At 40.5% G+C, this 16,405-nt stretch overlaps 1 protein-coding gene across 1 annotated transcript in view; it reads left to right on the top strand.

Annotated features, from left to right (window-relative positions):
- lrrc7 (leucine rich repeat containing 7) overlaps positions 1–15,913 on the top strand; it is a gene marked incomplete at its 5' end in the record, with an annotated part of 88,872 nt that extends 72,959 nt beyond the window's left edge. Inside the window, 7 exon segments of the mRNA XM_080430763.1 lie at positions 2,502–2,602; positions 2,604–2,619; positions 5,500–5,701; positions 6,652–6,902; positions 7,644–7,736; positions 12,152–12,226; positions 15,801–15,913. Coding sequence (XP_080286889.1) covers positions 2,502–2,602; positions 2,604–2,619; positions 5,500–5,701; positions 6,652–6,902; positions 7,644–7,736; positions 12,152–12,226; positions 15,801–15,803 — 741 coding nt within the window. The 3' untranslated portion in view covers positions 15,804–15,913.
- Between the last annotated feature and the right edge of the window lie 492 nt (positions 15,914–16,405).

The following is a 16,405-nucleotide window of genomic DNA, read 5'->3' as shown; positions in this document are numbered from 1 at the left end:
GTACGCCACCATTTTACACCGAAGTATAATACAGGGCTTAAGGGGTTATCGATTTGGTCGATGATAAAAAAAATCGATTAGATTTTCTTCTTGTCGATTCATTGATATATAAGAAATTAAAAATATTAATATAAAAAAATCTGCTTCTAGATTATTCAAAATTAAGTCGGTTATTGGTTCTAAACATCTGTTTCGATATATTTTCAGTTAATTGCCCAGCCCTAGTTGAATCCCTGGTACTGTTGTCATTACTGTAGAGAGACAGTTTACTCCCACTAGACACTGGTTTTAAACAAAGTACAGTGTGAACCTCTTGCTTGCCACTGATTCTTTCCTGTCACAAGTTTGGTGTGTAATATCAGAATAAACCATGCATCAGCATTGCCACTATAAATAGGTAATAATCACAACTTGAACTTCCTTTACAATTTCAAAGACATACAGTAAACCTCTTTCTAAACTGACATTAAGTATAACTGTGTAACACACACAGCTAACTCGATAGAGGCTACAGCCGGAATTTCAGATCTGTCGTGGTTATATCAATTTATTGATATTAATAAACTATTAAGAAGGGGTGGGGGGTTAATAATAAGTCAGGGAAATTGTACATGAGTTGCAGCCTTAGACTATAAAGCAACACAACAAATGATATACTGTAGAGATGTATTGCTTGACAGTAGCTTGTAAGAGAGCTGCGTTACGACTGCCATAAAGGAGGTTGGTTGTTTTATTTTATATCAGTCATAAATATGTGTATGTGTAGGACTTACACACCATTTAATTTATTCTAAATCTTGTATATTAGAATCCTTTGCAGATGTAGTCTACTTGTACGTGCTATTGCTGCAGCATATAAATTCATGTGAGCTATATGTGTTCTCTGTCACTGTTTGAACCTGCATTTGTTTACATGTCCATATGGTGAAACTGATCGCACAGCACTTCTCGTTGTCGCTATACCTACATCGTCCCGTGTGTCATTGTGCTTAGCTTTGAATTCCTCAAGATGAAATTCAAACCGTAGTGGTGTGTTTAGGTTGTGACGGATGAGAGCAGGGGGAGGAGAAGATAAACCTATCACTTGCATCGGAGGCAGGCACAGGTTTAGTCTCAGTTAGAGTTGATTTTTTATATTTAAGATATATTTTTGGGATTGTTCTGGTTCCTGGTTGTAGCCCTTTTGTAGTCAGAGTAGTAGTAGTTGACCAATCAAAGTTGAGCAGGCTCTGGTGACTCAAAGTTAGCATACAGGTAAACAGTCCAAGTTCAATCTTGACTGCTTGTAAGCCATCGCTAACTTCTGACGATTTTGCTTCTTGTTATTTATTTATCTGCATTCATATGCAGATATCTAATTATTTATAGAGAACACCCCATATGTCATCTGTATCTAAAACAAGTTGGTAATTAGACTGTAAACAATGACCAATGCACCGTAGTGGAAGTTTAGGCCTGGATATCCAGTATCCAGTATCCAGTACAACGGCAGCCCAGTAACATTGTCCCCAGAGGCTAAATCGTCTTCAGACTGATGGTTAGGTTTCCGGCATTGATAAGCTACTGAACGATCTAGATTGTGTACCTGATTTTCCAACCTGGCACTTAGTTTCTTTGGGTTAACATTCCAAATGAGGGCCTTCTTCAGTTGACCCAGTGTCCCTACATTCCGTATGCTTGATGACGTGAAGCAATGCGTTTGATGTCATTGCTTTGTGAAGTCAACACTTCGCAGAGAAATACACAACACTCTTTGTTTCTTACTACATATAACTGATCTCCTAACATCAGAACAGTGGGATTTAGTTAGAGAGAATCTGTGAAGGTTCCCTTGACATTTACAAGTCCTATTTCAACAGGTAGACTGACATAATCTCTGTCCTAAAATACAAGCCTTGCCCACTGACATGCTGGCAGGCACTGCATGGAATCGTGTGTGTTTAGACGTTATGTATAAATCAAACACATTAAACCTATTACCATCATTAGGCCTGCTAAATTAGGCACATTACCCATGTGTTTGTAGGTTAAAACAATCGCCCCAATAGAATGCATTGCATACATTTGCAGGTCGTGGGCTTTGTAGTCAGTAGTTCCAAAGGAAAACAAGATAATTTGGCTTCAACATTGTGTTGAAATGAGATATGGCCTAGACCCACCCCTCTGTCCCACACACCAATCAGTTCGAAGGTTGATACTGTACATAACATGTGGTCTTTATTCTACAATCAGTGATAAACGATCATCCTGACAACAGTGTCTGTCTCTTTCCCTTTACTTTTCCTCTTTTTCTTGCTCCTCTCCTTTCTCCATTCTCTCTTCCCCTCTTCTCTACATCCTTTATCATCCTCTACCCCTCTCTCTCTCTCTCTCTCTCTCTCCCTCTCCCTCTCCCTCTCCCTCTCCCTCTCTCTCTCTCTCTCTCTCTCTCTCTCTCTCTCTCTCTCTCTCTCTCTCTCTCTCTCTCTCTCTCTCTCTCTCCCCCCTCCACCCCTCAACAGTCCCCCTCTCAGCAAGGTGCTATGATGGATAATGACCAGGAGGGGGGGCCAGCAGGTAATCAGTGGGTTCCCTACTCTCTGGGCCGGAGGGACGTCCCCCCCCGACATCCTCAAGAAGGTTGGTCTCTTGTCTCAATGTCTTAACCCTGGATATAGTGAATAGCAGTTGATTAAATACGCCTACTTGAGGGAGGATGTGAGTGTGTGTGCATGCATGGTCGTTTATGTGTCTGTGTGTACAAACTGCACATACGGTGTAATGGTTACATTTCTCAGTCTAGGTTGGGTTTTTTATGTCTCCGTGGTATCAGTGTTGATTTTGACAGCAAATTTTGATTTAGTTTTAGTCATAGTCTTTTGAGTAAAATTCCATTTAGTTTTAGTCATATTTTTGTCTTTTTTTTTAGTTTTTGTCTAGTTTCGTCGACTAAATATTATTAGATTATAGTCGACTAAATGAACCGTTGAAATGTATGTTGGCGGTGCCTTGATGGCGTCATAATGGCTGATTTTACACTTGGTTGCATGCTGAAAATAGCCGATCTACAAGCTCACCACGCGTCGCAGCGCGACGCGTTGTGAGCTTGTAGATCTGCTATTTTCAGAGAGCAACACCCGAGCGCAACCAAACATACAATGACTTGTCTTTTAGTTCTACTGGATCTCTTCTCCACTAGATCCCTCACTAACATTTTAGTCTAGTTTTTATTTGTTGACGAAATTGTCAGTATATTTAGTCTTAGTTTTAGTCATCGTAGCTTAGTTTTTATTTAGTTTTCAACACTGCGTGGTATACATGTCTCGTGCTGTCTGGCAAGAACACAGCAAAACAAATTGAAGAAATGAGACATGTCATGTACAGCACATCTCAAAAACGAATAATGGAATTTAAATCAATGATACAATTGTCTAAAGCAGGGCACCCTGGTGACTCAAATAAATGAGGCTATCCCTCCCGCAGCCGAACCGTGTTCGAGTCTGACCTGAGGCTCCGTACGGCATGTCATCTCCCTCTCTCTCCGTCTCTGTCTCACTGTCTCTATCTGAAATGAAGCACAAAATGATAGCGATAAAATACAATGAAAGTCTAAAGCTTGGGAACTTCAGCTCATCTGGCAGGGTATTGCAGAGACTGGGGGCATACTGACTAAAGGCAGTTCTTAGTCTTGTTATAACTAAGAGACCACTTAGATGGCTCATCATAAGCAGTTCATACAGTATGTCAGAAATGTAACTTAGCGCCAGACCATTCAGAGCTTCAATGCAAGCAGCATGTTCTGGTAACAAAAGCCACAATCTAGTATACAATTAAAATGCTCAAATGTTATTTTTTACAGTTAGAAAGTTTTATTTGACAAATGAAATATCTGGTCCATAGACCAGATAATCAGACCAATATTTGTCTTGGTGTAATATTAGCCTTCTTTGATGGCATGCAGAGTTATATAAAACAAATCTTTCCTGACTGCATTGATTTAAAACAGCCTTAAAATCTGAATAAAACACTTAGGCATTCCTCTCTATTATTTTCTGGATGGTCACGCTTCTTTAAGCCAAGGGCTTGGAGGCTGATCAGAGAACTTCCGTGGGAAGAAATGGCAGCTAATTGGTTTGAGCCTACTTAAGGAAGATGTGAGTGGGTGTGGAAGGTGTGAGTGTGAGTGTGTGCATGGTTGTTTATATGTCTATGTGCACATAGTGGTTGAATATCTCAGTCTGGGTTGTTTTTTGTGTGTCCGTGGTAACCATGTCTCCTGCTGTCTGGCAAGAACATGGCAAAACAGAGAGAATAAAAGAGTACAGTACAGAATACCTCTCAATGTACTTCACAGGAAACAATAAATATATGTATAGTTATTCAACAACGTTATCTGCTTGCCCAGCATTGCCGGAGTTATTGTTCTGACAATGCATCGCAATCAATCAGTGTGTTGAGGTTTCGGGTACCCAGTATTGTTGCTCTTATGTTATTACATTAGCAATCACAGCCATGGACCGTTTCAGATGCTGCCACTTGGCAAATAGTCTCACGTAGCCAAACGATCAGAGATCTCCGCCTACCGGGACGTCAGAGGAAATCTAAATTCATTGAATGTGCTTGGACCCTGGAGACAATCAGCAGTAACAACCCTACGCTCCCACTGCTTTGAAAACCAATCCTGCTACCGTCCCATATGAAGGAACGCCACCTAAAGTCTTTGCAACAATTTCCAATTGTATCCACCCAGTTTTAGCCCATTCATTGAATGTGGACGACGCCAGACATATCAATAGGTGGAGATCTCTGATCTTATGGATGCAAGACTATTTGGCAAATGGCTTCATAGCCACAAAGCCACTGTGAAATAGCTACGTCCACTGGACAATCAGGTTTATGAACGACCAGACTAGGAAAAACTAAAACAAACTTCAGAAACACTCATTCCCCCTGGCTGCCTGTGTGTACAGCCTTTGTATGAAGGCAGGTGCACCTAAAGGCTCCCTCACTCACCTACCTGTCAGTCGACAAAACATCGACTGATGCACTTGGACATCAGTGTTGTTGTTACCTGCAGTCACTGGTTGTTGCGGGTCTTGCAACAGACACCCTCCTCCAGGCGACCCTGACCGAGGCTGATCAGGCCCCAGCCTCTGTCCAAGTGGCATGCTACTACATGCCACATTTACAGACTGTAACAGCCTGAATCCACGCCTGGCCAATGCCGGACTGATACCTCAATATTTTAACACATACCACACACAATGGCACACAATACTTTAATGTTTTGCTTTACTATTGCCGCTCTTCTCTATGATTTCTCTGTTGTTGTTATTATTGCGGCTACAATGTTGAGGAACCAAAACCAAATAATTATACTCTTGTGCACTGTACACATAGTGTAAGCGTGTATATATCCGTGTTTATGCTTATGTGCACATGAGCACACTTGACAATTCTCTAACTCTTCTCTCTTTACTTCCTCTCACTCTTTACTCTCATCTCTCTCTCTCTGCACAGGCTCTCCACTCCCACAACCCCTCCCATCAATCACACAACACCATGGTTGTCACCGCCTCCTCCTCCTCTTCGGGCAACCCCTCCCACCGGGGGGGCCAGCAGGGCTATGAGAGTGGAGCGATCAACAAGGGGGGCCAATACCAGCCGATGTCCATCTCTTCATCTGGTGGGGCGGGGCAATATCAAGGCTCCCTGCCTCAAGGTAAATCGATGCGATTTGTTTTTTGGGCGGTGAAACCGCCCCTATATGTGAGGTTTGGGATTTGCACCCTCCCAACCCTGCGCTGTGATTGGCCACCAGTGTACCCCCCTAACCCTGCACCGTGATTGGCCAATCACAGTCTATTCAGGACTGTGATTGGCTAGTGAAACATGACAAATGTGCATATATATAAATATAAATAAATAGGACTATGCACTTAAAAAAAACACATTTATGGGGTTTTTTAAGTTAGGGGTGTACAATGGTTGGTCCACAATATTACTTTTCTTTAAGTGAACTTCCATCACTGTGATGACCACTGTGACCACACCGCCCACTTCACACTGGGTGTGATTTTTTTCTTTATTTTCTTCTTTGAGGCTTCGCCAGTTCTAGTGCAGCAATTCTCAACCTGTGGGCCGGGAGGACATTGCATTGGGTTCAAATGGTTAAATGCAGTGGTAGAAAGTAACTAAGTACATTTACTCAAGTACTTTACTTTACTGGAGTATTTCCAATTTTCTTTACTTTTACTTCTACTCCATTACATCTCAGAGACACAATTGTTTAGATTAGATTTTGATTATTATTACAAAACCTACATTAACCACTTCAGCCCTATTTAAACTTTGGCTTTTTGAAAATAGACGATCTACAAGCTCACAATTGTGAGCTTGTAGATCTGCTATTTTCAAAAGATTTGTATACATTTGAAAACTTGTGAAATGGGACATTCTGCATTATGAGTACTTTTTGTACTTTAAGTATATTTTGATACCAATACTTTTGTACTTTTACTCAAGTACATTTTGAATTCCGGACCTTTAGTTGTTACAGAGTATTTCTACATTGCAGTATTGATTATTTTACTTAAGTAAAACATTTGAGTACTTTTTCCACCACCCAAGTGGTTAAATGTTAGCAAGCTTATCGTATCATTATCCTCCTAGCACTGCCTGCTCCTGGCCAGCCGTACTCCAGCTCAGGCCTGGCTCTGGCCCTCTCCCCATCTGGAAGCCAGCCGCAGTATGGCTCCCACCAGCCCACCCTCCCAGCTACCAATCCCCAGTACCACAGCAACCAGGGTATGGGCCATAGCAACCAGGTTGGCATGACGACACACACCAACCCACGGCCTCAGAGCGCTCGTTGCCTCCTGCAGACGAAAGGACAGAAGAGTATGGACGGGTTCCAGGATCAGGTATCTACTGTGTGTGTGTGTGTGTGTGTGTGTGTGTGTGTGTGTGTGTGTGTGTGTGTGTGTGTGTGTGTGTGTGTGTGTGTGTGTGTGTGTGTGTGTGTGTGTGTGTGTGTGTGTGTGTGTGTGTATATATAAAATATATTCTTGTCATTATTGTCAGAATCTTTGAAAAACTTTCAAACATTTAAAAATGTTTTTCAAAGTAGCAGATCTACAAGCTCACATCGTGTCGCAACACATTGTGAGAATGTTTTTTTTGCAGCCAGAGGTTATGCTATTTTAGATCATAATCACCTTTTGATGATGTGAGTAATAGTTGTATCTACCTTTCTGTTGGCTTTGTCTGTCTGTCACTGGCAGACATGGGTGGCATCCTAGAAGATGTTGATAAAACTATAGACACGATTTCTCTCTGTTTACATCTACCTGACTTCCTTCTGTCTTTCTTTCTTCTGTCTCAGTTCTCTCTCTCTTTGTCTCTCCCTGGACCCAGTTGTATGCAGTGTGCAGACATTCTTTCAATTTGTATTGTATTCCTATGTTATGTATACATACAGTTAAATAATGACAAATTATTCCTTCCTTCCTTCCTTCCTTCCTTCCTTCCTTCCTTCCTTCCTTCCTTCCTTCCTTCCTTCCTTCCTTCCTTCCTTCCTTCCTTCCTTCCTACCGTCCTTCCTTCCTTCCGTCCTTCCGTTCCTTCCTGCCTTTCCTTTCCTTACTTTCTCTGTCTCTCGCCAGCTGTGTGTGAGGATAGAGAAGAACCCGGGTCTTGGTTTCAGTATCTCTGGGGGCATCAGTGGCCAGGGGAACCCCTTCAAACCCTCCGACATGGTATGACCCAACTCGGCAGCCAATCGTGGCTACCCCGGCTTTTTCTCAGAGTTGCCATGGAAACTGCTGCTAGTTGCCGCAGTGTTCTGTCCGTCCATCTGTCTGTCTGTCTGCGGGGCGACAGTTCACTTGGTTAACTTTAAGTATCTAGTGTGTATGGGATGTTGTGCTGCAGACCTTTGGAAATGTATAAATGGGCTGAGGTTTCAAGTATTGGGGGGGGGTAAGCTAAATTTAGATTCCCTGGCATATAAAACCTATATAGCTTACCCAGAGCACTGTTCCAAGTGCATGGTAATTTAGACAATTCCATCAAATGCTACTCAAGTACCTCAAATACTTGATGCACCGCTTCTCTGGTCTGTTTGGGTCTTGTACTACTGCACTGAGAGAGAATAGGCCAGAGTCATACATTACCTATGTTTTTTTTTTTTTTTTAACAATCCAGGGCTTTTTGGTCATTTTAAACTCTTGAAATGTCATTTTCAAATACATTCATGCCAGAGGTGAATATGTTGACTATAGTGACTTGTGTATTCATGAATTTGAACTGACTTATATTTTGACAATAGTGACTTGTGTATTGATGAATTTGAACTCACTTATATTTTCCAACTCTGGGTATAGCCACCATAAGTGTGCCTGTTCTGTGTGTGTGTATCCATTGGAGTTTCAGTCATCCCCAGGCATATGACTGTGTCCTAGAAACAGCTTTCTCTTGTGCACCTACTTCTACTGAATCTCTGACAGCCATTTTAGAAATACTGTTTGTGTCTCTGGACTCTGAAGCACCTACAGCACCTAACTGAGTGTATTGAATGTATTATAACTGACTAACTAACCTAGAGATACACTTGTTGATTATTTTATTCCATATGCCAAAAACATGCAGCCAGTCACTATAAAAGGCAAATTTTCTGCCATTTTAGTCTCTTACCATAAACTGTATTTATTTAATATCTCCACAGAGATTATTTTTTCCGACCCGTCTGCGTGTGTGTTTACACATGTCTTGTCCGTGTGTGTGCAGCTAATCTCGCAAACCGCTGAACCGATCAGCAACAAACCTTTTGTGCACACCGAGAATAGGCAGAGAAATGCCTCATTAACAGGCCAAATTAGGTACACATGATTCACATGATTCACATGACATGACACAGGAGTCATGTGAAGTTAGGTTTTTGATATTCCATACTGTTTGGGTTCCAAATTTAGTTGAGTCTCAACCTCAAAATGGAAGCATGTTGAGGGACCTCTATAGAACGCACCCCCAAAATTGCTTCACTTCTGCCCATAGGGGCCACCACCACACATTTGAAAAGTTGAACAGTATGTCGAAATAAATCCATTACATTATTAATCTGAACCATTTATCATGGTTCAGATTATCTTACAAGTGAAACCTAGTCAAGATATATCGATTCAGTTCAAACCAAAACAGATTAAAAAAGGAAAGTATCTGGCCTGTTCTCTGTCATAGTTTATTCACATTAACTATAATTATTCGTTCCTTCTTGCCTTGTTCCCATTTATTGGCTCCCTTTTACCTTATTTATCTTCTTGTTCAGTTCCTTGTACCCTTGGCCCCTTCCCTGTCCTTGTTCTGTTTCCCTGTGTGTGTGTGTGTGTGTGTGTGTGTGTGTGTGTGTGTGTGTGTGTGTGTGTGTGTGTGTGTGTGTGTGTGTGTGTGTGTGTGTGTGTGTGTGTGTGTGTGTGTGTGTGTGTGTGTGTGTGTGTGTGTGTGTGTGTGTGTGTGTGTTGATTTTCTCCATATTTCTACACACAGTGTATTTTAAGTGAACTCGGAGTGATTCGTCAGCAGTTTTAACCGGCCTCGTTTCCATCTTGTGAAGTTGTGCCTCAGTCTCAGCCTAGACTGTTAAACAGAATGAATATGAAAACAGCTTGAATGTAAATAATACATCTATGCTTTTAGGGCCCTGGGCCTAAGCATCAAGGTTATTCCACTGGTCTCTGGCTCCTCCTAGTGGTCATGTTCTTGTTTACAGCCAGAGAGTCAGCTTTAAAAAAAATTGTCAGGAATGTTAGCCTCTAGTTAATTATGCCCATCTCAAGGATTCAAGAATGTTCATATCATATCAGACTTGGACTGAAGTCAGTTCATTGGCTATTTACAAAGATGCCTTAAACAACAACATCTTGGTAGAACCTTGGGTTGTAAAGATAACTGGGCAAGATCTTTGTCTGTTGATCCCGTGCTCTTTGATCAAGAAACCAGAAATAGTCATTCTATTTACTCTTGTGCATTGTGAAACAGGTCCCATAATCACACTTTGACCACACATAGGTCACCAATATACATACCATGACTTGGTTTATTATATCGGCATAATCGGTTAGTTCATGTGCTAAAAGTGTGACTTTGAGACATGGCTCACCAATCACCATGTAATGATGAGAGTGAATTGCTACTTCTGGTTGCTCACTCACAGATCATAGAAGAAACAGATAAAGAAGATATTTGGACTTATATCATAACCAGATTCTGTTCAACATTGCTTATACACCTATGAAGTCACTTTAACTCGCAGTGGTGAATGGGGAAGATATACTAAATTACGTATAAAATATTTACAGCAAATTGTAAAAGTGGCAGTGCTATTTGTCTGTAAAACACAGCCTGACAGCTGGCACAATGAGTTGCTGAGATGAGGACTCAGCTCCTGCATTAACGCCCCACAGGTTAGATGATTGTACATATTGGCTTCTCAGGCTTTATTTAAGAACAGAAAACAGCATCTTAAGGAACAGAAATTGATTTTTAAACTAATCTGGGTATTATGGCATTAAAAATCGGATTATCTGTTCCATATGATGCTAGATCATCCATCCTGTTCTTGACGTTTGAGCTGTAGTGGCTTCGCTGTCTCTGTGAGTGGCCACAGAGGCTCTTTCTAAAACACTGCTTTGACTAGTTGAATTGCTCTTGGTTACAAACCACATTTTCCTATGATATTATTTCTACAACACATACATTTAGATACAGAGATTTTGCAGGGCACCAATGATTTGTGTCAAACAGTTATTGATGTATGTGATCGAACTAATATCACACATGCAGTCAACATACAGTGAACTCCATAGGTGTTGGGGCAAGCAAATTTTTGTTGATATTTTGGTTGCATACTTTTAGTACTTTGGATGTTTGGAAAAGCATTAGTTACACTGTAGCTTTGGGTTTTTAGTTATTTTATTGAAACTGGAAGTAAAAACCCTTGTTGTTCATGGTCCTCCTATTTCAGGGTGTCAAACATTTGACAAGAATGAGGAAATGTTCAATTAAATTGTTGTTTTTAGTATGTCCAAAATTAAACTCTTAATATATTTAGTTGACCGGGGTCCCCCACAGGTCTATCCTTGGCCCACTCCTTTTTTTCCGCCACACCAAATCTCTTCACTGAATTTGCACCAAATGTTCGCTTATTGTGACTGATCAACCACTGATCAGTCACAACCACTGATCAATATCAACCACTCAAGTGGTTGATATTGTTCCAACACATCGCAAATAACAAAAGTATGGAGCCAGAACTTTAAGTAATTTGCCATTGTTGTTGCACTGTACGTAATAATAACTATTGAACTAATATGAATATCATACACACTAATATAACATGCAGTGTATGCGTGTTTCACTGCTATCACCCACATTGTGTAATTGCTACAGCTTTGGCATGTCTACACTTTACTGTGCTTGGTAAACTGATATCACCTCTATATGGCACATATTTACCTGTCAAGCTGGTATCACTATTCAGCGTTCAACAGGTGCATCTTCTTGTTGAACCATGCTGAGTTGATACAACCGCATTGTTCCATACTTTCTGTGTTCAAAAGAAAACATCTTTCTGCTTTTCACGAAAAGATGTTGGTGTTTTTACAATCTCTGCCTTGGGTTATTAAGGGAAAAACATATGGCAGGACACTTGTCCTGTCTTCCCCACTACCCACTTATTTCCCCAAATCAGTTACTGACATCATAGATTTTCTATCTTTCCAATCCCTACCCTCAACCATGCTACTGAGGAAATAATTGACCTGTTTTGTTTTTTCTTTGGGAGGAATTTGATCAATTATTTACACTGATTGCTTTAAGAATTTACTATAAAATAAACATACATTGAGAGAGATAATTGAAGAGATAATTGATCTAAAGGCCAAGCACTTTGTGATATAGTAGATCTAAGTCATACATTTTTTTTAAATGTATATATTCATCTGTAGACTTGCATGTCTCTCCAAATTCAGAACAGGGAGAATGCATTAAATAACTTGACAGTGTGTTATTTCTTTTGGGGTGGGGGTAGCCTACTGAGAATGAGAATGAGAAAGGCAAAGATTCTAAACCATCGTGTCCCTGTGTTGTCCTAACGATGTATCATTTTGACTTATAGGGTATCTTTGTTACTAGGGTACAGCATGACGGACCAGCATCCTCCACCCTGCAGCCTGGAGACAAAATACTGCAGGTAACACAGACTGACTCACCCCCAATGACTATGGGGTAGCAACAGTCATTCCACTCCCTCTCTGTTCTCTCATTCTTTACACGAACATCAAGAGGCAGCACATATACGCAGGATGCAAAAAGCACAAATTGACATACACTCTGCTCTAATACATGAGCATTTGAAGCATATTAACTTGCCGATAGAAACACAAAATCGCGTCATATTTAGATGGTCCAATGACCACCCTTACATCCTGCACCATCTTTTCATCTCTGTTGGTTAGGAAGTCCTATGTCCTTCTCCCTCCATGATCTCATCAGTTAGTCACAGCCAGGACCTCGTGTTTTCAACCTTATAGCATGTGTGCTATTCCCAGTCTGTTTCGTCCTTCTTTTCAGCTCTTTCATTGCATACTGGTCTTTACCAATGAAAAAAATAAATTAGGTTATTAAGTTATACTTTATTGAGTAAAGGGGAAATACGGGGAAATACGTCCAATGCATTTGGCCTGTCCTGACTATTAGGAGCAGTGGGTAGCCCACTGAGCAGTGCCCAGGAAACAACTCCAGTTCGAAGGCTATAGCACCTCAAGGGCTGGTCTCTAACTTGCATATCTCTTGATGTGGAAAGAAAACCATATGAACATAGGGAGAACATGCAAACTCCACACATAAAGGCTTCACTCACTCAGGTTCGAACCCTGTAACTTCTTGCTGTAAGGCAACAGTGCCAACCACTGACACATTATGTCACCCTGCACCTGAACGACAGACAGACGAACTGAAAGGTATACTTTTTGTTTTGGAGAATTTTACAAATTTTTCTACATCCCAACCAGAGTCAACTCATGTATGCCTTTTATTATGTTTCTGCCTGCAGTTTGAAGGTATGTTGAATGGTGAGTTTTGGCAAGTTTAGCTCAATTCCTGGATGTCTATGGGATCAAGTAGCAGCAACAAACTCCCAATTTGTGTATTCATAAAGTCACTAATTAGCTATTGTCCCCGGACAAGATTCAGGCTTATGAACAAACAACTGGGGGAAAAAGAAGAAGAAGCTTGGAAAACGCTGTGCCAAGGATACTGGCACAGATAGATGTTTATAACTTAGGAGGAGTAAGAACCTTCCACACAGCACCTTCAAGCACCTTGTCTGTCTTAATATATTGCTGCTTATCTTTGATTATTTGTTCATGTTAATTCTTGTTTGTTGTTGTTTGTTTATTGTTATTAGTATTATTAGTATTATTAGTATTATTAGTATTATTATTGCTGCTATAATATCTGAGGAACCAGAACAAAATTAATTTACTCTCATGTATCCATACACAAGATGTAACCATAAAGAAACCTTGAACCTTCACTATTAGCAAAAAACTTTGATTATATCAGCCATGGTGGATGAATTTGTCTTTTGAAAAAGGTAGTTCCAAACTATAGTGTAATTGTTAGGATTTTGTTTGTAGTTGTTAAAAAACGAAAAGACAACAACAAGTTCAAGTTCCTTTTATTGTCATTCACACTTTACATCAGGAATCCACAGCTGAATGAAATTACGTTGCAATGGCTCCATTAAACACACCACAGACATAAAATAGGCTAAACTCTAAGTAACAATAATAAAATAAATACTATAATTAGCAGACTGTAAATGTACCAGAAATGTTAAAATATAAAAAATGACCTGAGGTATTACACACATATCCCTTAATCTCATTAACACTTGGCTAAAAGAACCAAGGAAACCCTCTGCTTTGGAGGTCTGACCTCCCTGCTTTTGAAAGGAGTTTCTCCATAGACACCCAGGAATTGAACTTAAACTAAGCTACTGTAAGCTCACTGTTCAATATATCTTCAAACTACAGGCAGAGACATGAAAAAAAGCATTCATGAGTTGACTCTGGGAAAGTAGGAAAAATAGTCCAATTTCCCAACTACCAAACTATAATAAAGTAGTTTGCAATTATATTTATGCAACTGCCCGCCAGTGCCAACTAAGCACAATCAAACAATCCCCCTTCCCAGCTGTACGCACACACACACTCACTCACTCACTCTCTCTCTCTCTCTCTCTCTCTCTCTCTCTCTCACTCACTCACTCACTCACTCACTCACTCACTCACAGTGGTGTAAAGTACATTTACTCAAGTACTTTACCTAAGTACAATTTTGAGGTACTTTTACTTTACTGGAGTATTTCCAATTGTCTATACTTTTACTTCTACTCCACTACAACTCAAAGGCAAATATTGTACTTTTACTCCACTACAATTATTTGAAAACTTTAGTTACTTATAATAAATTATTACATTATGAAACATACATTAATCACTTCAGCCCTATTTTATACCTAGGCTATTTGAAAATAGACGATCTACAAGCTCACAACGCGTCGCGATGCGACGCGTTGTGAGCTTGTAGATGCGACGCGTTGTGAGCTTGTAGATCTGCTATTTTCAAACATTTTAGTACTTTTACTTTTGGTATTTTAAGTACATTTTGATACCAATACTTTTGTTCTTTTACTCAAGTACATTTTTAATTCCGGACTTTTACTTGTAACAGAGTACTTAAGTAAAACATTTGAGTACTTTTTCCACCACTGCTCACTCACTCACTCATTCAATTTGACCTACTTGCCAGAGAGAAACTTGAGAAACATTTTATCGGAAGTTTATTTCAAATTATTTAGCATAGGTTCAAATAACATTTACTTGTTGATATATGCTCGTTAATGTTAATTTATCATATACATTTAAATAAAACAATCCGAGGGTGGCATTCTGTTAATTCTGTGATTTTACACCCTTTTGGGACAACTCAAACTTAGCATAGAAAGTTAATTAAAGGACGACTTCACCGATGTTCAACCTATCTTCATATAATTGGTCCTCACTAATACTCATGATAAAATGGTACAATTTTTTTCTACTCGGTCTGTGTCTCAGAGGAGGGCTGTGGACAGTTCAGAGTCCCGTCTACCAGTCACATCATCAATGGGGAATCCAAGCTAATAGATACTGCAGGCTTTCTATTCCTGGAAAGTTGCAATGCAATAAAAGAAGCCATTGTTCTCGTGTTAATAAAAATCTAAATAAAAAATGTGAAATCTTGTTGGGAAAAAAAATCTTGCCTAACGATGATGTCACTGGTAGACGGGTTTCTGGACTGTCCACAGACCTCCTATGAGACACAGACCAAGTAGAAAAGAATTGTACCATTTTATCATGAGTATTAGTGAGGACTAATTATATGAAGATAGGTTGAAAATCGGTGACGTCGTCCTTTCACAGTTGGACTGAGACACCTCTTAGACTTTTAAATGTGCTGCTAGTTAAGACGTTATCATTAGAACATATTGTGCATCATTGTTTGACAGGCGTAGTCCCCAGCCACTACACTCCTCTCTCCTCCTCCTCTCTTTGTCTCTCCACAGATCTACAATTTTAGCTGAATGCCTCTCGTCTAAAGGCCAACTTCCCTCTCTAGTTTCCCGCTCTTCTTTTTTTTTCTTCCTACAGCATGACCTTCTCCTGTGTGTATCTCTTCTGTCACTCATTCTCTCTCTCTTTCTCTCTCTTTTCCCCCAACAGTGATGTGTTTCTGAGCTAGGGCTGCTCCCAGTGTCTCCGCCATTCCTCCTCAAACCGTCCCCCCCTCCATGCGCACACACATACACACACACGTACACTGCATGGGAACTTACACGCAAACACATGCACGGAAACATGGAAAGATCCACTCCTGTACATGTGCACACACGCACACACACACATTACACATGCATACACATCACACACGCACACACACATACACATGCACACACGTCACACGCACACACATACTGTTGACTGTGCTGCGTGTTTGCCTTGCAGGCTAATGGACATAGTTTTTTACACATGGAGCATGAGACAGCCGTCTCTCTGCTGAAGAGTTTCCAGCGGACGGTGGATTTGGTGGTTCTGAGAGACAGCAGTTCACGCTAAAAATAGTTTTCTAACAAAACACATCCAACGCTTCTCTTCTCATCGCCACCCCACCCCCCTTTGCTGGAGGCTTGCGGAACTGAACATGAGCCGCCTTTTACCTTTTAGAGGAAAACACAGACGTTCATTTGCCTATTGCTGGACCAAGGGCAAATACTAGTGCCAAATGTACCATAGGAAACATATCGGCTCGTCCGTCTGTCTGTCTGTCT

This window comes from Gymnoscopelus braueri (genome assembly GCF_963280865.1).
Source record: "Gymnoscopelus braueri genome assembly, chromosome: 6".
NCBI classification, from domain to species: Eukaryota; Metazoa; Chordata; class Actinopteri; order Myctophiformes; family Myctophidae; genus Gymnoscopelus; species Gymnoscopelus braueri.
Note: the sequence above shows the minus strand (reverse complement) of the source record. Positions and strands in the feature narration are given on the sequence as shown.